Below are 22,697 nucleotides of genomic sequence, written 5' to 3' on the forward strand. Positions count from 1 at the left end.
GCTGGGTCGGTAATCTGCACTTGTTGGGAGATTTCACAGCTCCAATCTGTTCCACTGTTTTTCAGCTCAAGCACAGTAGAGCATCCACTGATCCCTTCTGATCCTCTCCGTCTTTAAATCTCACTCCTTTTCCCCTCAGTTTCTTACCTTTTAGCAGCACTTTATCTTTTCTTTCTGTTTCCGTGCTTTGCTTTAGTACATTTATTGTGTTCACCTCCGTTTCTGAAACAATGTGCCAAAATTCCTGTTTGCTATAAAAAAATTAAAGTATTTACACGCCTTTAGTATTTCTTCCCCATTTTTTGGAAGTTTTCTACCAGGTTTTTTTTCTGCATTTAGCTGCTTTTAGTTTCCTCAAACCCACTCATGAAAAGCACACCATGATGCCACCATCACCACCACCGTATGTCACCATGGTAACACGTGACGGGGTAATGTTCAGGGTTTCCATCATACAGAGTTCTGTAAGTCAAGCAAAAATTTCAGTTTTCATCTCGTCTGATCAGGACAGCTTGGAAAAGTTCTCACAAAACGCCTGTATTATTTTTTTTTACAAGATGCTACTTAAAAACGATTGATCAGCGTTGCTTTTTTTTAGTTTCCAGAGTAATGAGTCACTGTAACGACAAAAAAAAAAAAAAAAAAATCACATCAAAATACCTAATAAGATGAGGAAAAGTTCAAGAGGTATGAACACGGGTTTTTTTGTTTTGTTTGTTTTTAGGCATTATGTCATCACTTTCATTTTGGCAGCAAAGTTTTACATTTAAAGCCAGAAACTGTTTCATAATCGCACAAATGCTTCAGTAGTGAGTAATTAGGGTCACCCTAGTGTTACGTAAGAGGGGTTCTGATCGGGGCTCATGCCACGAGTCTTACGCACAGAGTGTCAGGTGACCGGGCGACTAATGACTTCCTTCAGTGTTGCCATTTTTTTTTCTGACAGTTTTTTTTTTTGTTTCCTTTAGGAACGGAGTCGCCTCCTACACCTCCCTCAGCACCCCGAGTACACCCACAACCTCGAGGTGAGGGGGCGACGTCAACATTTACCCCAACACTTTCTGATTAAAAAAAAAACACCAACGTGGAGGGAACCCGTTTGTAATAAACATATGACTCATGACTGCCTGTTTGTTGTTAGGGTGGCATTAGGGGGACTGCTGTCGTCGTCCTACCGACAGCACCAGGAGTCTCTGGCGGCTGAGCGAGAGCGCCGCCGTGTGGAGAGAGAGGAGAGGCTGCAGAGGATAGAGCGAGAGGAGAGGAACAAGCACAGGTGAGGCTTCGACGTTTGCTTTGTTTTAAAGTGGAGTTTCGGAAAGTTTCAGTAAAGCAAAGAAAACAGTGAGGAAGTGGAAGCAGAAGATGTAGCGTTTTTATTCAAAGACATGATTATCTTTACCAATTCTCTGTTTCTGTGTGTGTGTGTGTGTGTGTGCGTGTGTGTGTGTGTGCGTGTGTGTGTGTGTGTGTCCCAGCCGCGACTATGTGGATAAGATGGAAGAGGCCCGGCTCGCGCGGGAGGAGCGGTAAGTTCTCGCACTAAATCAAAACATCATCTGACCCCGCTGGGGCGAAGCTCTCAAAGGCCAGTCTTAGGGAAGCTCGGTAGTGGCGTAATTGTTCTCAGGTTAAATCGTTGCCCTCAGCTGCCACAGCCTCACTGTGCAATGTGTGTGTGTGTGTGTGTGCGTGCGTGCGTGTGTGAAGTTCGCCTGTTTTCTCCATCCTCCTCCCCGTTTGGGAGTTGATTGTTTTAGTTGCGCGTCTCCAGACAACCCGATTCGGAGGTCTCCGTGCTGAATCCTCGCACCGATCCTCTCCTTACACGCAGGAACAATTTTCACGATGCCTGTAAAAATCTGTGTTTGTGTGCAGATGGGAATCGCAGGAAGCGAGGGACTCGGGTCATGCCAGTCATTCTCAGTGTGGCCTTTTTTATTTGTAAGCCAGCTGTTTAAAAGCTGCATTCAGAGTTTTTCTGTTGCTCTCGGTTAAGAGAGCCCAGTTTCTGAGAAGATGACCCGCGTTAGCCGCGGTGTGTTGTATTTACGACGCATTTGGGTGTCGTGCTTATCGGGCTAGCACACATTTTTTGTGTCCTCCCCACCTAATGTCCCTGTGGTATCCATTTACTTGACAAACAGCACAGAAACATCTGGTCCAAAAGGAAGAGTTGGAGCTTTAACTCCAGATAACAAAACAGATCGTTTGACAGCCTGCTCTCTCTGTGGGCCGCACTTTGCAACAAGTCATATTTCACGCTGCTGAAGGAGTTTTAAGACATTAAATATTTAAACCTATTAAAGTTTAAGCAGTTACAGTAAGCCTACTAATGTTACGAGTGTTAATATCACCAAGCCTAAAGCTCTTCAGACAAACAGGATGTTTCAATGTTCTTAATCTTAATCTTGGATTTATTTATTTATTTATTTATTTATTTATTTATTTATTTATTTATTTATTTATTTATTTATTTAGAGCATTTAAAAATATCAGAACAAAAATTTGCATAGCAATTAAATAAAAACAAAACTTAGTCAAATTAGTGGGAAAATCCACAAGGAAATAAATGAAGGAAACAAAGAACCACCAAATAATAACAAAGAATAAAGAAAATAAATGAATAATAATAGCAAAGAAATAAAACAGAAAGGGAAGAAGTGAAGAGTTTAGGAAAGTGGTGAAAATGAAAGGAATCAGTGAAAGTTGGGAAGCGAACACGGAAGGAAGAAAAATAAGACTGAAGGAGAAAATGACAAGAGGAAGTGTAGAAGAAGGAAGGATGGAAATAAGAAAAGAAGGGGAATGCAGAAAGAAGAAAGGATTAAATAAATGACGAGGAAAAAGAAAAGGAAGGCAGCGAGGGAGACTGAAATAAAGAAAAGAGGAAAGTAAGAAAAAAGAATAAAGCAAAAGAATAAAACAAGAAGAAAGGATCAAACGAGGTATGGGTGTGTACAAAATGCAAACAATAAAACTGAAAATAATTTCCTGAAACCTTTGTGTTCTGGTTTTTGCACTAAAGCTGACCTGTAAAACGCTTAAATCCAATTTAATCCTATTCCACAAAGCTTTATATTAATTGCATATTACACATATTCTAATAAAATGCAACAGTGAACATTTTAAAACATAGATTAAACATTTACAAAGTTTGCATTTAATGCAGTGAATGTGTATAAAAATAAACTGCATCTCCAGGTTTTAAATAAACTAATGAAAACTAACTGATTAGACAACTGGTTAGCTGCCACATCACACTTTTTGCCTCTTGAGGGATTAGTGAATATGCAAATGCTCTCCAGCTCTCCCCTCTGCAGCTTGTGGCTTATTCCCAGGATCATCCAGAACACAGAGCGCGCCCTGCGCCGGGAGATTACGCCCGGCTGGGGTCACATGTTGGGGGTTTTTATTCACAGTGAATTGACAACTTCTCAACCCGTCACTTGATGTTTGGTTTTCTGCAACACACACACACAGTGCTGCGGCTGTGACACAAATGAGCGCTAGCAGAAACACGCTGAGCTAAAAGCTCACCATTTATAAATGCAGAGTTAGTCTGAAAAGCATTGAGAAGTGAAAGAGAACCAGACAGACAGGAACAGAGTACTTACAAAGAGTCTGAAACTCATCTGAATTTAAACTAGTGGGCAAAAGCTGTTTAATAGTTAGCTACATTAGCTACATAGCTAATATGATAGCATTCTGGGATCAGTTAGCTACAGACGGACAATGATTGACCTTTATTTGTATGTTGGTTACATATTATAGGGCTTGTTCATGTTTTCGATGTGACGTTTTAGAAAGTTTTTATTAGCAATGACCTAGTTACCTGTAATAGACAGGTGTCACATCATGGTGAGCTTATTTAAAATGCGAGAAAATGTAAAAACAAAAAGCTCAATGAGCTGGAAGGCCAACAGCTACTCAGACGGGTGGCCTCCGTTTCTTCCCAGGTTACCACTGTTTTCAAGTCTGGTTAGCTAAAACTCATCAGTTTGTTCTAAGTCCACAAAAGCACAGACAATTGTGAGGTTAATGTGCTTTTTCAGGTCTCGTCGTCAATCAGGCAGACTGATGCAGCCAGAGATTAGCCTCCGTTAACAAAGTTTGCTTAAAAAAATAGACCAAATTAGCGTCAAACCTCACAAGACCTCTTGCGAAAGTTTGCGTTTCAGCTGCCTAAAACCAGCTTTATAGGCAAGAAAGGGAGATTGTCACGCTAACTCTTCATCTTCCACCTTTCCTTACAGTTCTACCATCTAACATTTTCTCCACCGTCCAATCTCAAAGCATGCTAGCTGTCTTCTCAACTGAGCAACTCTTCCAGATAACAGAGATTATGTATTTCACATAAATTTCTGTGAAAAGAAAGGTTCACAGATCATTACCTAGCTTTGTAAGTGAGACTGTGCTTGTCGCTATCTTACCAATCGGTCTGTAGAAAGTTTACCAAACTCTTCGCTTTCAGCTATTAGATGTTTGATGGTTTTCTTGAATGTTCAGTCCATTTCAAGCAACCCCAAGAAACTAGAGGGGATCTGAACGTGAGTTTTGATTCAACACAGTCCAGCTTTAATTTTTTTTTTTTTGGTCTCACATTTTACATAAACACCTTCTGTTTCATAGTTAAAGTCATGGTGTTAGCATGCTAGCTAGGTGCTAGCAAAGCATTCTGAAACCCGACGCTTCAATCCTTATGCCTCACAGTTTGTTTGATGATCGTCCCTTTTTGGAATATTTTATGTCATTTCTGGTCTCTGAATTGCAGATGTTGAGATTCATTAGTACAAAAAATTAAATACATGAATAGAAAAACGTTATTCCAGAAGTCCTGGTCTCGGTCCACATTCTTCCTGGTGAACTTCTTTAATGTTTTTACACAGCAAAGCCTCAATCTTGTACACTTCCCACTGAGGTAAAACTTGTGTGGTTTATTTCAGACTATACAAATTGTGTACAGTCACATCACCACTGGAGCCCGATGTAGGTCCCATGTTGACATTTTAGGGGTTTTTGTAGACCTCTTTTAGCATCTTGTGGTCCACTTTCAGGGCGAACTTGCCAATGTTGCTGGGTATTGGCACGTTGCCAGTTGTTTCGAATGCCCTCTGCTTCTAGACCAATTCTTTTGAGACCTCTTTAAATCCGTTACCAGACTCATAAGCTGCTACAGTCTTCTCTGTTTAGCTCTTTAGGTCTTACTTTGGGGTTTCCTCTCACTTTAACACACCAATAAACAGGGCAAACATCCCTTAAAATCCCAGATGATGTTCTCGTAATTCTTCACTAACATTTAAAGAAAACTGTGTTGGTATCAGTCTCAATTGTTTTTTTTATGCTGGAATGTAGCTTTAAGTAAATTATAGATAAGTTGTCTTATGTGTGGTGATGATTTTGGTTGCGTTTGTGGTCGTTTTGGTGCATCCTTAGTAAACATGAGCAGATTATACAACAGTGTATGCTTTAATTGGTCAAGAACAGTTCTGCAGAAACGTACAATGCTCTGTTTTCAAAGAGGGATTAACTCACAATCAGGTCTCACAGCAGGAGAGGTGTGCTTTGCAAACTCCCATTCAGTGCTTGCGTGTGTGTTTGCGTGTGTGTGTGTGTGTGTGTGTGTGTGTATATATACATACAGTACGTTGAAGCCAACTATACACACTTGGCTCACACTAACTTCGGTTCACTCCTAATCACATGCAGATAGGGGACCCAACACACACCAGGGCATTTGTGTCTGGTTTCTTCAGACATCTGAAGTGTCCTGATGCTAATGAAGTCTGAACAGAAGCTGCACACATTCACAGCGCGGTGGGAAAGAGGAGGGGTTAGGGAAAGAAGAAAGACACTGAAAGAGAGAGAGAGAGAGAGAGAGAGAGAGAGAAAGAGAGGGTTGACTCGGTGCCCTAAATTTCTGTGAGGGCCAGCAGGTTGAACGGGGAAGTTTAGCGGTCGGAGAAAGGGTGGAAGTGAAGAAGGCGAAGGACAGGGACGTGGAAAAGGACGTAAGGAAGGGATCTGCAACAGGTCTGACCTTTCTTCAACTCTTTTTTGTTGTTGTTCTCTCCTCTCTCTCCCTTTCTTCTAAATCTTCACGACTGGCAGGATTGATGCTGAAAAATCAGCAGATGAACCTGAACATGGGGAGGCAGAGGAGTTACTTGTAACGTCGTGTTCAAGTGGCATTGACAGCAGTAGAGAACATGAGCTCCATTGACTCTCCGTTGCATCGTTTATAATCGATATACCGTCGTTGGTCGAGAATTTTAAACAAGTGGTTTCGCTTCAGCCGACATCAGCGACTCATCCTTCGCTCTTTTTCAGGTATAAGAACGTAGAACGTCTGGCGGCGGAGGAGTACGAGAGGGACCGCGTCCGGGTGTCGAGGACTCGGCCTGACCTCAGCCTGCCCTTTGAACCCTCGGAGGCCTGGCCCTCGTCATCGCGCAGCAGCACGCCATCATCCTTTGCCTCCCAGGAGGAAGGAGAAGCTGATCTTGAACCCGAGACGCCGGGCACCGCCTGCACCCCCTCTGAGGCTGGTAGGAGGACAGAATCACCTGGTGTTTCTGTTTCTGAAAAGTCATTTTGGTGACACAAGCTTTGCTAAAATGTCCAGTCTTGTTCTAAATAGGGCGCAGGCTAGCTACAAGCCCAAAGGTCGACCTTGTTTTGTATTTTATTAAATCTATGTACTTGCCATTCTTTCAGTGAGACCAAACATTTCTTGGACAACTAAAAAAAAAAGACAAATTTGGTGGTTTTGAAAATAATTCCGCTCAAGAAAATCATGCAGAAACTAAGAACATCCATCAATCTTAATAATGTATTAGGTTAATTTACTACTAAAGTTGGCAAATCTGGCATGTCTGTTAAACTAAATAAGCAGTTAGCATGCTATTGTAATGTATCCCATATACAGTCCTATTTGAAGCTAATGTTTTTAGGTCATTCATTATATCTTTGGGCCCCACATGTAAAAAAAAAAAGGTTGGTAGCATCTACCGGCACATTATACCGAAACTAGCTAACTTTAAGATAGCTTTGTCGTGCTATAGAAGGTAGCACACAATGTATGTGCTCAACATGTTGAGTTGTAGTGTTTGTAGGATTTGGGCTGTTAACCTTTTGTCATTAAGACCCCAGATAATTCCCAGTGGATCCCCGAACATCAACGTTAATGTTGGCTGATTAGCATCTAAAACTAGCGAATTTTGGCTCTTTTTAACACAGCATTGTATATCTTTGTGTGTGTTAGCAGGTTCTTGAGTCTGAATGAAAACCAGAAGGTCATCTGTTCAGCTCCCAAGCATCTGTTTTGCCCCACAGCAGTAAAACAAAAACTGCTTCACTTCGTCGTTTCAATTAGCTTACAACTATGTGCAGTGGAAGGGAAAAAAGAAGGCAAGATTGTGGACGCAGTAAGTGAAAGGAGAGGATGCGGGAGGTTCGCAGTGACAGGGAGGATGTGAGTGCAAGGGTCAGATTGGTTTTTGAAAGAAGCTTTTGACAGAGTGATCCCCAAACATCTCATGCAAGAAAAAAAAAACTGCCTTGTTTTGGAGCACAAGCGAAGCCAGGGGCCGAGGCACTGTAGCCCACAGAGGCGAGCGTCTGCGGCGTGTTTTTCTAGACCCTGCCTGCATCACTGCGCAGACTGTGCTGCTGATTTACGTGTGTGTACCGTGTACACGGGCGGAATTCGATGTAAACAGGAACTTAATTCCTCATTTCCTGCTCATATCGAGCTCCTCCAACAGCCCAGCTTTGTGCACCGCCCGTGTTGTTTACATTACGGCACGACTGCATGTTTTTATTTTTCTTGCCGGAAAATAGTTCATTTCCATCCAGAACTGGCTCTAAATCAAAGGCCAGTGTTTTGCCAGATATAAATGGCACGTTGCTACAAATAATTCAGGTCTATAAAACTCTTATTCAGGGTAAACGAAATTCTAGTGTGACTGAAAAGTTGCGCTCTCTTGTGACAGAAGAAGCCGACGACTCCAGTGCCGGCGTAGAGGCGGAAGAGAAGCAGGCAGGAGCTGAAGCAGGGGAAGTGGAAGAGCAGAAGGAAGTGGAGGACGAAGAAGTGCAGGAGGAAGTGGTGGCGGACAAGGAGGAGGAAGTGAAGGAGCCTGAGCAGGAAGAAGAGAAGCAGAGAGAGGAGGAGGCGGAGGAGGACAGCGGCATCCTCAGTGACAAGGAGCGACAAAATGAGGAGGTAAACGAGAAGGACAACTGCTCGGCCTCCAGCATCTCCTCCGCCAGCAGCACCTTGGAGAGAGAGGAAAGGGTTAGCACAGAGAATGGTGGGTGTCCTCTAAAGGAAAATCATCAAAGTACTCCTTTTTGTGGCTTTATTTTTCGGGAATTTCAAAATAACCTTGGGATTACCACTTTACCTTTTTTTTCTCCCCCAGGCTTTAAAGAGACAGAAGTGAACGAAAATTGCAACAAGCTCCTCGACAGCAAACTCTTCATGCTGGACATGCTGTACTCCCAGAACTCAAAGCCCAGCGCCGAGGAGGAGGAAGAGGAGGACGCGGAGAAGGCGAAAGAGAAGGAGAAGGGAGAGGGGGAGGAGGAGGACAGGGAGACGCATCAGGAGGCGAGCCTGGAGAGCAGCAACAAGGAGGACAAGTTGGAGCATCGGCGGGGTATCCGTCCGATCGCCGAGCGCTTCGGCGACCTGGTCAAAGACCTTGGCTCGTCCCACCCCCACCTGGACGCCCCGGCCAACGAGCCGCCTCCTCCGCCTCCACCCCCTCCCAAAAAGGAGTCGGACACCATCTGGGACCAGCTCCTGGCCAGCCCCCGAGAACTACGCATCAGGGACATCAGCTTCACCGACCTGACGGACGACGATGACAAGGACATCCTGGACGCTGTTCTGATGGGAGGGTGCAGCGACCTCCCGCCTCCGCCGCCTCCTCCGCCTTTCATCCCGCGGCTTCCTCCGCCGCCCCCCATTCTAGGTTGCTGCCCTCCACCGCCTCCCTTGATCGGCGTCTTGAGGCCTCCGCCGCCTCCGTCCTTCAGCGGTCCGGCCACGGCGCCTCCTCCCTCCGAGCCGCCTCTCTTCAGCAAGAAGAAGAAGACAATTAGGCTCTTCTGGAGCGAGGTGAGTCAGGAGCAGTTCTAACCTGCTGATACTGATTTTAGCCACTTATGATTTTCCATTTTGGAGTTTGCATTAATGGCATTCTACAATACATGTTTTTTTTATGTTGGCCTTCCTGCCCTGAACTGATAGGAGCCGAATCGTCGTGAAAAGGCATTTGATTGATAATGTGAAACAAAGAGAAAATGATCATCCAAATTTTGGATGGTTAGCTTTAGTGTCGTCATATTGATGAGTATACCATAGATACTCTCTAGACATGTGCTTTTATTTCTCAAGCTTCCTGCTGTTAGCTAAAGTCTTTACTCCCTGTTTAAAAGTGGAGACCTGGGGCGCTGATGCTATTGGTCCTCGATGTTTATGGTTCGAACTTGGGACCTTTCCTTCATGTCTTCCTGGAAATAAAGCCACCAGTGCCACAAAAACGTAAAAAATACAAACCACCGAAGTGAACAGCAAACACGACTTTCAAAAGGCAGAAGAAACATCTTCCATCTTTTGTCCTTCCTCTGACTTCTGACACCTCACTGATACTCAAACGTCTTTGCTCAGTAACAACTTCCACACTTAGAAATTTTGTCAGCACAACCTGTTAACTCTGATCTACTGAATATCTTTTTCCTGAGTCGCCCATCGCCAGTCGACTTCTCAGTGCTCGAGTAGCTTTATTGAGTTGGTGAGAAGAGTTTGGACCCATACTAGTCGTCGTATGATCAAAATGATTTTGTTGAGTCAATCTGAGTCAATCTGTTGACTGTTTGTCCTCAGGTGCGTCCGACAGACTGTCAGTACCAGGACCACAAGTGGAGCGGAGACTCCTTCTGGTCCAAAGTGGAACCTGTCAAGTTGGATACAGCCAAGCTGGAACACCTGTTTGAGACCAAATCAAAGGAAATACCAGTGACAAAGGTAAAGAGACAAAATCATGAGGGATATTCATGAATATGAGTGTCCCCTCCGTCCCTGTCAAGCTTCATGCTGTTAGCTAAAGTCTTTACTCCCTGTTTAAAAGTAGAGACCAGGGGAAGCACCGTGTGCACTGATGCTACTGGTCCTCGATGTTTATGGTTTGAGGTTGGTCAGACCATAAACACACAATATTTAGCATCATGTGATGATACCAAATTATCACATGATGTGGCCTTTGCTCTATATGTTTTACCTACAGACAGTTTCCTGCTTATTTAAAGGAAATTCCCACAATATGTTGGCAACCAAGTCTACAGAATCCTGTGTGAAGCAGAGAAAAATGGAAGAAATGCAGGAAAGCTTTTGAAAATCATTGTTAAAATCCAAACTAAAATCTCCACTTGCCACCTCCACTTTATGTTTAAAGAACCACATCACAGCACCAACCCAACTTTAGCTATCACTGTTTAAGAGGAATGATCTTCAATTGTCCATTCAGGATATTTGTGTTTTTAAATTTCCCGATATATTTTATTTTGATTTTATTATTTATACATTTGTTTTTATCCAAATTCTCTCTCTGATTTCTCGAATGCTTCAATCTTCTAGGGTTAAATGAGGTTGTGGGTTTTTGATCCCGATCAAACAGGGGAGGTTTGATCCCTCTGTAATTTTCATAAAGCCTTTAAATAAGAACCGTGCGGGGTTCAAAGGTAGAGAGCAGAGGCTGGGACTCTCACTCTTTGAACTGCTGAGCCTTCGCTTCAGAACCTGCAATTTACGCCGAAGCCCGATCGGTTGGCGGCTCTGCATGGCTCAGATCTACGATGTGACAGGAGGCGTGACGGCGGTTAGCGGCGGTTAGCGCCAGTTAGCACTTCTACTGTTGCACTCCAACACAGTGTGTGTAAAAGGATAACAGGTAAATTATCAAATAAATGTTGCTAATCCCTGAAATAAAACTATTTCCACTCATTAAGAACGTTGCAGGTCAGAAGTTTACATACATCTTCATAATCATGACTGCCATTTTAATTTAAAGTGTTTTTTTTTTTTTTTTTTTTTTGTTTTTTTTTTTTTGAGGGATTAAAAAGATCCAACAAACAACAATTATGTGCAAAATTACTTAGGTTGTTTGCAGATTTTCTCTAATCTGAACAAGGTTTAAATTATATAGATATATGAAGTGTGTGTACATGTGTAAAGCATACACAATGTCCTGATGTAATTCTGGCTGGATAATTGACCTCTTCTTGTCATGGGCAGTTCATTTAAATTAAATTAGTTCATTTAAATTAAATTAGTTTCCTGCCAAAAAAAAAAAAAGGTTTGTGATACAAACGTAAAAAAGCTACTTCTATTTTTTTTTTATGTGTGTTTTTCTTTTATTATACAACTAACACTAAATATACAGGCATATATATTTTGGTACCTTCTTTTGTTCCGTCTTTCCTCCTCATAAAGTTGGAGCTTTTTGGTTTAAGAAAATGGTTTTATGGTCTCCTCATAAAAGTTTTAAAATGCTTTTTGTTCCTGAACCTAGAATTGGATAATCCGTTTAGCTCTTTAATTAAACAGTAAAACGTAAATAATTGTGTTCATAAAACTTGAGTCACTTTCTTATTCCAAAAGTCACTTAGAGTTTACAGCTCCAGACATTTCTCTGAATTGTCTCTTTAGAATGTCAAATTGCTGACTAACCTTCACCTCTGACGAAGTGAAGTTGCTTAGGATGTTCAGGAGCATCTCGAGAAGATTTAAGTCGCCGTGAAGTGGAAACTCTTGGGCCACCGTTTCCTCTGTCCACAGCGATGTTTCACAAGAGTCTGACGACCAAGACTGATGTGGCTTCAAGGTCAAATGAAACGAGCAGCTGGACAAGTCGAAAACCTTCTGGAAGATAAAGTAGAACAGCTTTTGCACAGAGACAAAATGACGGTTTTCACCCCAGCGAATGTCATAGCAGCGCGAAGGCATAGCGATGGATGACGGCCTGTTTCGTCATAAGTGATACTGGTGAAACAGGACTGAATTGATTTTTATTTTCATGGTTGTTTCTAGAAAGTTAGATCTGTTGATAAAAATTCACCAGTATTTATATGAACACATTTTTCCAGTTTCAATAGGAAGAGTGGTCAAACATCCATCCAGAGTTACGACAGGAACATGTTGATGACCACAAACAGCATGCAGTTTTTTGTTGTTTTTTTTTACGTGTAACCGGATGTATTTTGACCTCATGTGGATGAGAGAGAATCCAAAATAAAAGTGAACTTTTGATCCAAGTTCTTCTATTTATGCAACAATCTGTAGTTTGTTGCATCATAATGCCACCCTGAAAAAAGAATGCATTAAAGATATAGTTAAAAGCGCTCACGCTCATGAGTGTAAATAGATTTCCTACCAACATGTTAATTACTGTACCATAAAACCCTGTGAAGTAGAGCTGCAAGTGTAAGTGAACTGGTTTCTTTGTTGTAGCGGCTATAAGATCCTGGCAGCTACTCTGTTACACTTTAATAAGGAAATATTGTATGACTTCATCCCTTTAAGAGCTTCGGATCACCTCCAGCACTGGTAAAGGTCATATATGGTCATGCAGCGGCGTAAAACGGTGCCTATAAATTGATGCAAACACTCTCGTAAACCTAAACGCGCGGGGTATTTCCTGCTTCCAGCACCCATGCAGCCCCCACAGCTGCAGTCGAGTGAAAAGTTGTCGAATCCTCACGGGCCTGTAAAGTGGACCACAGTGAAAGAGGAAACGGGACCAGATGGGGACGGGATGCGAAGGCTGACCCTTTTCTCCATCTTCCCTTTGTCTCAGAAAACGGCGGCGGACGGCAAACGCCAGGAGATCATCGTCTTGGATTCGAAGAGGAGCAACGCCATCAACATCGGCCTGACGGTCCTGCCTCCGCCGCGCACCATCAAGACGGCCATCTTGAACTTCGACGAGTACGCGCTCAACAAGGAAGGCATAGAGGTGAGAGCCTTGGGTGATTTTCCAAAAGAGAAGCTGCGTGCACGCATCCACTCATGTGTCGCTGCCCCGTTCCACAGAAACTCCTGACGATGATCCCGACTGAGGAGGAGAAGCAGAAGATCCAGGAAGCCCAGCTGGCCAATCCGGACGTCCCGCTGGGCTCAGCGGAGCAGTTCCTCCTCACGCTGTCCTCCATCAGCGAGCTCTCCGCCAGACTCCATCTCTGGGCCTTCAAGATGGACTACGAAGCAACGGAGAAGGTCAGTCCGAACTTGAAGTTCTTCAGGTTTGCTCATTTCGGTGACGTTTACTTTGTGGCATCAATGTAAGTACGCATCAAAACTGATGTGCACTGCAAAAACACAAACTCTTAACAAGCAATTTTGGTCTAGATTCTAGTTTTAGTATCTCAAGTGTATAAGACAAAACAGACTTACAAGTGACTTTTCATCAAGATAAAGAAGCTTGTTTTAACTAAATAATTCCTTAATACTGAGGAAAAAGTACTTGCTCTGTTGGCAGATTATTTCACATACAGCAAGGGAGAAATGTCAAGAACGTTTCCAACAATATTAATTATTTACTTTAAACAAGCTCCTATGTCATGCTTAAAAGTTACTTGTAAGCTAGTTTTCTCTTATGTCAAAGGTACTAAGATATTTCCACTAGAAACTAAACCAAAATGACTTGGTAAGACTTTGTATCTTTGCAGTGAGAGTGGATATGTGTCTTTGCAAACAAACAATAATTTGTTTGATCACGTCTATCTCGTACTCAATCGCTAAACGCTGAGACACACTCTACTGACTTTCCTGCTCAAGTATGGAACCCCAAGAAGGCCAAAAAAGGCATGAAATTTCATGATGCGATTGCAGCTTCCTGGAGGGACTGCATGTATACCACAAACACAATGTATTTTATAAGAATTTTATGCAAAAGAACAACTTTTTACACCAAACACGGAGAAGTAGGATTCAGTTTTTAAGCTCCTCTCATCCAGAACAAACTTCCAGAAAACTGAAAAAACAAAAAAACTGCCAAAACACTTGAGTTCCTTTAAGTCAAGGCTAAAAACCTACCCGATCATAGCTGCCTTTGATTTGAAGTAAGTGGAGCATTGATCAACATTTTTGATGTGTACTAGCTAGTAATGTAATGTGTATTTACTTGTTTCTTAATGTGTGACTGTACGATGCTTTTAGGACGTAAGGCACTTTGAACTGCCTTGTTTCTGAAATGGGCCATACAAGTAAACTCAACTTGACTTTACGTACTTCCTAAGTGCAACGACAAGGACTACCGGTGTCAGAATTTGCTGTACCGTTCACATGTACCTTTTCCACAAGTGCCATCCAGTCCAAGTGTGTTTTTTTTTTTTTTTTTTTGTTAATTGGAAACAAATCGCCAACTTCTCTGGCTGCAGAGGTTTGTGGGAAGGTGCGCAGCATGTGTGCCGTTGTTTGTGCAGGCAGGAAGAAACAACATCCTGCAGAACATCAAAATAGTTACATCATAACAAGATAAGCACGTTTTATTAGCAGCACCCCTGCCTCCGTCGTCATGCGCGCGGTGATTACTCCGGCAAAGAATGCGTCCGCGAGGAGAAGTTCAAAGCCGGACAGCCATGAGAAAGAGACACGCGTAAAGTTTACGGGTTTTCGTCTCCTTTCATCTCGATGAGCACGAGACGCAACCGCGGCTTTTGACGGAGCAGCGCTCACGGCTCGACCCTTATGGTACGGGAGGCGGGGGGCGACAGTTCGCAGCTGAAATGCTCAACATACCATGCAGGGAAAACAAACACGCGCGCGCAGGAGAAGCTGTTGCTCGCTGCTTAGAAAAACTCAGGATTCAAGCAACCTGGAGTATATTTTACGACGAAGGAGCAACCTTTGAACAACCTCTCCTGACCTTAAGCAAGAGCAGATGATTTGTAGCGGGAGGCGAGGTGCACCTGTTTTTGCCGCAGACTCGTAAAACACATGTTTTTCCGAGTGTTCTGTTTGGGTCCGCTAATGATGTACTGCTCTCCTGACAGGAAGTGGCCGAGCCACTGCAGGATCTGAAGGAGGGGATGGAGCAGCTGGTGAAGAACAAAACGCTCAGATACATCCTCTCTACGCTGCTGTCCATTGGAAATTTCCTCAATGGCGTCAACGTGAGTCATCCGACGACAAAATATGTTTTTAAAGAGCATATGCTTTATCAATTTTATTTTATTTTTTACATTCTCTTAACGTAAAGCAGGAAGTTCACCTTTTTTGAAGTCAGAATATATGTGAAAAGGCACTGAAATAATGCAGGACACAACCAAAAATTATGAAAGCAAACTTTCTGTCAGTTTATAAGGAGGAAGACGTTGATAGAAGTGTTGACTTGTTTAAATATGTTGGAGATCTATCAAACTGGCACCCTGGTAGATAAGAGTTTGTAATTTCTGGTCTGTTTCCACCATATGTCATCATTTCTCTATGACTATTATGACTCACAGCAGCCAAATGTGACCCAAATCCGATTTTTGGGATGTTTTTTGCCCACATTCGCTCTATATCTGACTTTTCCACAACAGCCCAAACGACTCAATTTTAATATTTTCACCCGAGAAAAATTCGATTTGTGCCACTTTCATATGTGGTGCTAAATTAGATGCACATCAATGTGTTTGCAGTCTTAACGGTCATTTTATCCAACTTTTATGTCGTTGACATCAAACATGCACCACAAGAAGCCAGCAGACGTTAACGGTGACTGTAAATGATACTTCTGAAAGTTCTGAAGTTATGAAGGAAGTTTGCGTCATTAAAGGACAACAGATCACAATATCACCACTCATCACGCATCCAAACAGATAGATGCAGTCAGTGTGCCATGATGGGGCCGTTTTGTGCTTTCTTTTTATTAGCTACCCTCGTGTTGCCATGATCTTGTGACCGTACTGTCAACTTCTACCACTTCTACCACTAAAATTGACCCTAAGTCAGCAGCCTCCATTGTTTCCTTTGTGCGCTCCTGTGTGACGTGTTTTGTACTGAGAGAAGACGCAGAGTTAAAAACCACAGCTAAACAACGCATTGACTTACCAGAGAGACGCCCAAATCTTTCATCACACCAGAGGAAAAAGTGTTTAAAACAGAGTGACTGCTTTGGGGGGTTAAATATCTATACTTTCTTGAATCTTATACACTTCTGCATAGAGGATCTTTATTAAAATAAGAGTAAGCGCTCACATTATGCCATTTTTGTTTGATTGATAAACAGCCATCCATGCATTCAACATAATTCCTATTCAGAAAAGCTTTATTTGCAAGAAATTCTTGTCACGAAGCTAATTCCGTTTTAGAAAAGCAGAGCTCCACATTTTTATGTCACTAATGTATGCTTTAAATTTTACCCATGAGCTTTGAAAAAAAAAAAATGAAAATGTCATTTCTCCCAGGGTTTTCAGGTTTTTTCAGTCAGTTATTTGTTATTTTCCCACTAATGTTTTCAGGCCAAAGGCTTTGAGCTGACATACTTGGAAAAGGTCCCAGAGGTAAAGGACACGGTCCACAAGCAGTCTCTGCTGCACCACGCCTGCTCCGTCGTGGTGGAAAACTTCCCAGAGAGCACCGACCTCTACTCCGAGATCGGAGCCATCACACGTTCTGCAAAGGTACGCTTCAGAAAACTGACTAGCAAACTGTTTTACATCACTAGAATTACAGGTTCTGGGAATTAAGCAAATAAGTCGAATAAACCAGTTTGTTCCCAAAGTTCAGTCATGTCTGTCGTCCTCGTTGGGCGTGTAAATAAAGATCCTGCTCGTCCTCTGGCGTCCATCAGGTGGACTTCGACCAGCTGCAGGAGAACCTGTGTCAGATGGAACGCCGCTGCAAGGCGTCGTGGGATCACCTCAAGGTGATCGCCAAGCACGAGATGAAGCCCCAGCTGAAGCAGAAGATGTCGGACTTCCTCAAAGACAGTGCTGAAAGAATCATCATCCTCAAGATCGTTCACCGCAGGCTAATCAACAGGTAGCCCCGCATGTCGAGTTTACACTGCAGTGATGGCTACCCACGGAGGTCAGTAAAGTAAGCTGGAGACAGATGCAGACCGCACTTCTCAGATTTTTATCTAAAAAAAAAAAATTCTGAACAAATTTGTAGTGTGATAGTGTTTGTTATTCTCTTTAAATTATTCTGTTATCAATTAATCTATACACTTTTTTGATGATTAATCAGCTAATTGGATAAAAATGGCACATCCTTCACATTTTTTATTGAACCACTTATGTCTTTTTTATCCAACATTAGAAATATATTAAAAAATGCAAGCAAACAAATCATTCAATTTTTTTTACAAATTTGAAAATAAAAATTGTATTCCCTAAAGTGCAGTACCATAGCATTACTTTATTATATCTGAACCGGGTGAAGCTAAAACTATGCCACTTTAGTGCAAAATGTATGTATTTTTTGTATAGGGTGTAGGGTTCTTTTCAGTTTTTGAGTCTGAACACTCCAGTTAACAAGTAATTGATTACCAAAATAATTAACAGTTATTTCAATAATTAATTAATCACGACTATTCACGATTAATCACTAGTTTAAGTAGGACTTTTTGAGTCTAAATGCTCCAGTTAAGCATTAATCGATAACCAGTTTAGTTGGCGATTACTTCAACAATAGATTTATCACGATTAATCGAGATAAAGTTCAAATAGGAGACTCGTATTTTTCTCCTCTCCCTGTTGTAAACTGTTGCCGGGGGTTACGGTCACCTTTCCCCGCTCAGGTTCCACTCCTTCCTGTTGTACCTCGGCCATCCAGCCTACAGCGTGAGGGAGATCAGCGTCAACCGCTTCAGCAAAATCCTCAGCGAGTTCGCTCTGGAGTACAGAACCACCAGGGACCGCGTGCTGCAGCAGAAGCAGAAACGAGCCGACCACCGGGAGCGCAACAAAACCCGGGGCAAGATGATCATGGACATGAACGCACCTGTGAGCGTCACACACTCACGGACATCCTCAAACACTCCCAGCTCCTTTTCTTTTTTCTTCTTCTGCTCCCTTTCGAGTTCTGATTTTCACTTTTCTCCCTGCTTCTCTCTGATCTTAAATCCACCTTCCTCCTGTAGTCTGATGATGAAGAAGAGCGAGAGGTATTGAGACGTGTGCCAGCCCGTGTGCATGCTTGTGTGACATTAACACCCTAACCTTTTCCTGGATCAGTTCTTAAACTCTTTACCCAACATCTGAGTGAAATTTAACTGGTTTCCTTCATGATTTAACTTAGGAAAATACCGATTCCACAAGCAGCCAACTTCTGAACTCTGATCCGGTTCTGAACTTCTATTCACTGCAGTGCGGTCGCGACGGTTCAAGCTGCAGCAACAACGGCGCCCCTAGTGGGCAGGACAGCGACCAGCCCCAGGGTCTGGGCCACACTGAGGATGCTGCAGAGCACGAGCACATGAAGGCTGTGCTGAGAACAAGCCTGACAGGCGGCGACAAAGAGGCCGTCGGAGTGCCGGGACTCAGGACCAGGACCAGATCTCGGCCAGGAAGAGGAGGTGAGGGAATGCTGGAGGTCCGATATAGACACGTTGCAACGCCCAAAATCCCGCCCAGAAAAACCACCTCTGGTGTTAGCTGTCAAGTCGTCAACAAAATGCGCTAAATCATAACTAAATGTCATATATTGAAGTAAAAGGAAAAAAATAGCCAAGGAGAGGGAAGTAGGTCAGTTATACTAGCTTGACTTTGATAACTTTAACATGCAGATGTGCTGCAGAATTCAGTACGTTTTTGGTTCCTTTACAAAAATAATAGCCGACCCACACACTAACTCTCTGCATCAGTAGAGCAGGTGTTTAAATTAGCTAATCAATCAACACTGGCGTTCAGGCGATCACTTATCAATAATCGCAAAATAAACATCAAGCCTGACGAAGTAGCCCTGAATGTTCTGCTCTCTGTGTGGGAAATGTTTGCTTGTTTTTGGTCGTTGAATTCTGATACACTTTAAATGTAATCTCCGCCCCGTCGGATTGTGGAGAGGCTGTCGGTTGCTATGGCAACGGGTCTGAATGTAGCGTCAAGTCGACGCAGAGAGTGAAGTAAAAGAAGAATACGAGTGGTTCTGAGTTATTCTTCACCGGTTTTTCCTGCGTTATTTTCGCTTACTTTGTGCGAATGCTTGAATTTTCAGAATGGAAACAATAACATTCAGCATGTCCACAAGATTAGACGGTTTTTCAGTGGCGTGCACAGTTTGAGATTTCACGCAAGCCACACACTATACACTATTTAAAAAACAAACAAAAAAAAGATTTCAGAAGGGCACTCTTTGTTCAGAGGAAAAAAGGCTACGTGTTTTAGCACCACCTAGTGTCTAACTGAGTCCTGCGCTTTCTTATGCACGCAGTTAAGCTTTTGCCATCTGTTGGCGCAGGTCGCACCGTGCAGGCGTGGACATCAGCCGTGGAAGACACGCAGGCCTGTGGAGACGACGCTGCAGATGAGATCATGGAGCGCATAGTGCGCTCGGCCACGCAGGGACCGGGAACCAGAACGCAGCCCAGAGAGAGGAGGAGATCCAGAGCCAACCGCAAATCACGTACGACCCAAACAGCTCCGCTCACTTCCTCTCTGAATAAAAACCTCTGAGTATAAATCAGACTGGAAAAGCAGAGATGCACCAATCAGAAGTTTTGTAGTCAATCTTGTAAAACTTTGACGTCCCGGTACCAAATTTAGTCCATTTTTCTATATAAGCAATAATTAATATATTATTAATAGTTTACTTTATAATACAATGAATTTAAATAAAAGTAAAATTTCTATATTGTACTTTCAGAAATAAGTTAAAAGTAGAATTTCAAAGAAAAAGTTAAAATTTCAAACAGATCTTTCTTACAATTAAAACTCACCTAAAAAATTACAGCACTTCTTTTTTTTTTTTTTTTTCATCATTCTTTCAAGTATTGCAGTACATCTTATGATACAATCTAAAAAGCTGTGTCCAATTTATTGTTTGTGAGAGGGGAAAAAAACCTGTGATTGTCATGTGAGGCGCAGGGATCAGAGCAAAATGCATACAGGAAAGTGAAAGACAAACAGTTAGAGATGAACAGGCAACATGAAGGAGAACTACTGACAGATGTAGTAATCAAGGAGATGGGATGCAGCAGGGAGGAATCAGCAGAGAGAGAAAGGAGATCAGTGAATCTTGACACAAGGGGGCAGACATGGCGCGGGTAAAATAATGGTAGCTTAGAGAAAATGACTAATGGAGATCTAGAAGGAAATGAGCAGAGAGAAAACGAGCTTTCAACCTGACAAGAACAGAAATATATAACGGGACAGCGCCTAAATAATTCCTAAGATTTACTCAAATCTGAGGAAATACATAACGAGGTACAATATTAAGCTTACAACCGAATCTAAGGGATGATCTACAACTTTCCTATTTGCTTGTCATAACCTTTTTATGGCTTATCCGACTTCATTTAAATACCTTAGTAAATATTGTTAGCTTTAATGAGAGGGGTGTAGGTTCAAAGGCTGCAGTTTTGACTCCTCCTCCAGTAGCTGATTGCAGGTGCAATGACAAAGCAAAAAAAACAGGTGAAATGGAACCGACTGCAGCTCAAACTATGATTGTTCAAGTAGAGACCAGAAAAGTTCTTCATTTCCATCTAATTGCAAAAACAAAATAGCATTTAGAGTTTTTCTGTTGAATGTCTTCCGGAGTGCATTAATACATATCAAGTTATTTGGTGCTTGAAGTATTAAAATAGGCAGCTGTATGCACTTTGGAAGAGGTCTCAAGTATTTGTGTATTTTTGCTATTTGAAGGTGGCTCTGGTCCCAAACCCCTGCAAATGGGGATCCACTGTACAACACCAGACCAACAGAAAGTATCTTTTTAAAACAGAAATGTTGTGTTGCTGCCTACACAATCATGAGGAAGGATGTTGACTGAAGTGCTAATGAGAACAAGCCAGAAAAGGTTATTGAGTGAGTCCTCTTAGTTCAGTTACAGCATCTTGTTACTGAACAAGATGTGAACATTGTAACAGGATCCACCATTGTAACATCAGTTGTTAGCTAGCTAGATGTTAGCTGCTAGCTAACAACTAACAGGTGTTGGCTGTTAAATGCTAGCTGTTAGAACAACCTCCTAGCAGCTAACAGGCCATGCTGCTGCTAGCATGACCTGTTAGCTCTTAACATAATGTGATTTAAAGATTTAGAAAAAAAAAAAGCTTTTGAGTTTCCAACCAAAGTAAGTTGAAAGTCATTTGATTCTGGTCGCAATATGATTCTTCAACGCATTCCTACATAAACGTCATCGTATGGGATTTTCTATATATGGTGTTGTGATATTTTTTTTTTCTTTTTGCAGTGAGGCGGACTCTTAAAAACGGCCTTACACCAGAAGAAGCTCTCGCTTTGGGGTTGACCGATTCTCCGGACACATAAACATGCTGACCTCCCCTCATCTTGACCCCTGGCCCCAGACCCAACCTATCCCCACTGCTGTGGAAACGCTCCAGCGTGAGACGCCCATGTCAACCGTTAGTTTTAGCCCACCAGCCACAAGCCTCTTCAGGTTTTGCACCAGCTGCTACTAATGTTTCTGAGTGAAGACGCTGCCAACCGGGATGGTGTGTTTTGTTCTCGTTTTGTATTTTAAGCACAGAAGCAGAAAACGGAGGTGAAGAAAGACGTGTTCTCTTGAAGACTATAGCTTAAAAATCTCTTTCAGTCACACGCAGGTACTATAAAGAATTCAACGTCTTGGATCTTTCCAAAGTTCTTTTAAAGAAATCCAAAGGGATCTTTTCTGATTCATTGAAGCTGTGAATTTTTTCTTTTTTTTTATTTTTCTTTTGCTGTAAAGCAGTCGATAGGAATTTTAATTAGTTTTTTTTTAAACCAGAATCCAGGTGATCTCCCTAAAAAAACACACAAAAAAACGAAGAAAGTACTGTACATATGAAATAGGAATATGAAAGGTTTTCAGGCTGATGAGTGCCTTTCTTTTTAAAAAGGGACAATGCTGTACCTTCACAATCACCATCCAAGCTACGGTGGCTCAGAGGTGTCACATTTACAGTATTTATTTCGCAAAGCTCTGACGTCTTGCACCTTAACTGACATGTATCCTCTCTTATGCTGAAACGAGCGACTGAAACGGAGGAGTGTTTTAATCTCAGAGGAACTTCTTTTTTTCTTTTTGTAAAATGTAAAAACGCTATGATGATGAAACTTGTAGCGGACACACAGAGCACTAAATGTGTAAAATGCCCTCATCAGGTAAAACATCCTGTAGTTCGACAGTGTGCGCGCTTAGTGAGGTGGTGTCGTATTTTTTATTCTTTTTTTGTAGAAACTTGTATTGTAGTCTGTGAGAAAGGTGGAGTTTCTGTGGATTGTAATTGTAAAGAAAACCCATGACAAAATGCGTCCATCCCAGAAATCGTTGTATTTTTTTTTTTTAGTGTTGGAGTGAGGAAGTGTTGGAACTTTCCGTTTCGATTTCTGTGCTTGCGTTGTACTCGGTCTGGACTTGAACAGAGGACACGGAGCGCGGCCCGGTTCGGACACGGAGGAGCGCCGACACACACTTTCACTTGAAATGCCGTGTTAAACACATTCTGCAATAAAAAGCAAATGAATGTTCACCTTCT

At 42.3% G+C, this 22,697-nt stretch overlaps 1 protein-coding gene across 5 annotated transcripts in view; it reads left to right on the plus strand.

Moving 5' to 3' along the window:
* The window catches only part of fhod3a (formin homology 2 domain containing 3a), an 88,385-nt gene extending 65,689 nt beyond the window's left edge, over positions 1-22,696 (plus strand). For 3 of the 5 annotated variants that reach the window (XM_008421498.2, XM_008421501.2, XM_008421502.2), the window contains 17 exons: positions 969-1,025; positions 1,142-1,276; positions 1,479-1,529; positions 6,331-6,548; positions 7,995-8,315; positions 8,427-9,127; positions 9,896-10,036; positions 12,864-13,022; positions 13,100-13,282; positions 15,061-15,180; positions 16,513-16,674; positions 16,845-17,035; positions 17,796-18,000; positions 18,138-18,161; positions 18,365-18,572; positions 19,454-19,618; positions 21,410-22,696. In XM_008421498.2, the coding sequence (XP_008419720.1) occupies positions 969-1,025; positions 1,142-1,276; positions 1,479-1,529; positions 6,331-6,548; positions 7,995-8,315; positions 8,427-9,127; positions 9,896-10,036; positions 12,864-13,022; positions 13,100-13,282; positions 15,061-15,180; positions 16,513-16,674; positions 16,845-17,035; positions 17,796-18,000; positions 18,138-18,161; positions 18,365-18,572; positions 19,454-19,618; positions 21,410-21,486 (3,118 nt within the window). In that variant the 3' untranslated portion in view covers positions 21,487-22,696. The remainder of the gene's footprint in view (positions 1-968; positions 1,026-1,141; positions 1,277-1,478; positions 1,530-6,330; positions 6,549-7,994; positions 8,316-8,426; positions 9,128-9,895; positions 10,037-12,863; positions 13,023-13,099; positions 13,283-15,060; positions 15,181-16,512; positions 16,675-16,844; positions 17,036-17,795; positions 18,001-18,137; positions 18,162-18,364; positions 18,573-19,453; positions 19,619-21,409) is intronic. The other 2 variants (XM_008421499.2, XM_008421500.2) reach the window with 2 other exon arrangements.
* The last annotated feature ends 1 nt before the right edge of the window (position 22,697 follows it).

Source organism: Poecilia reticulata, linkage group LG11, assembly GCF_000633615.1.
Source record: "Poecilia reticulata strain Guanapo linkage group LG11, Guppy_female_1.0+MT, whole genome shotgun sequence".
Taxonomy (NCBI): domain Eukaryota; kingdom Metazoa; phylum Chordata; class Actinopteri; order Cyprinodontiformes; family Poeciliidae; genus Poecilia; species Poecilia reticulata.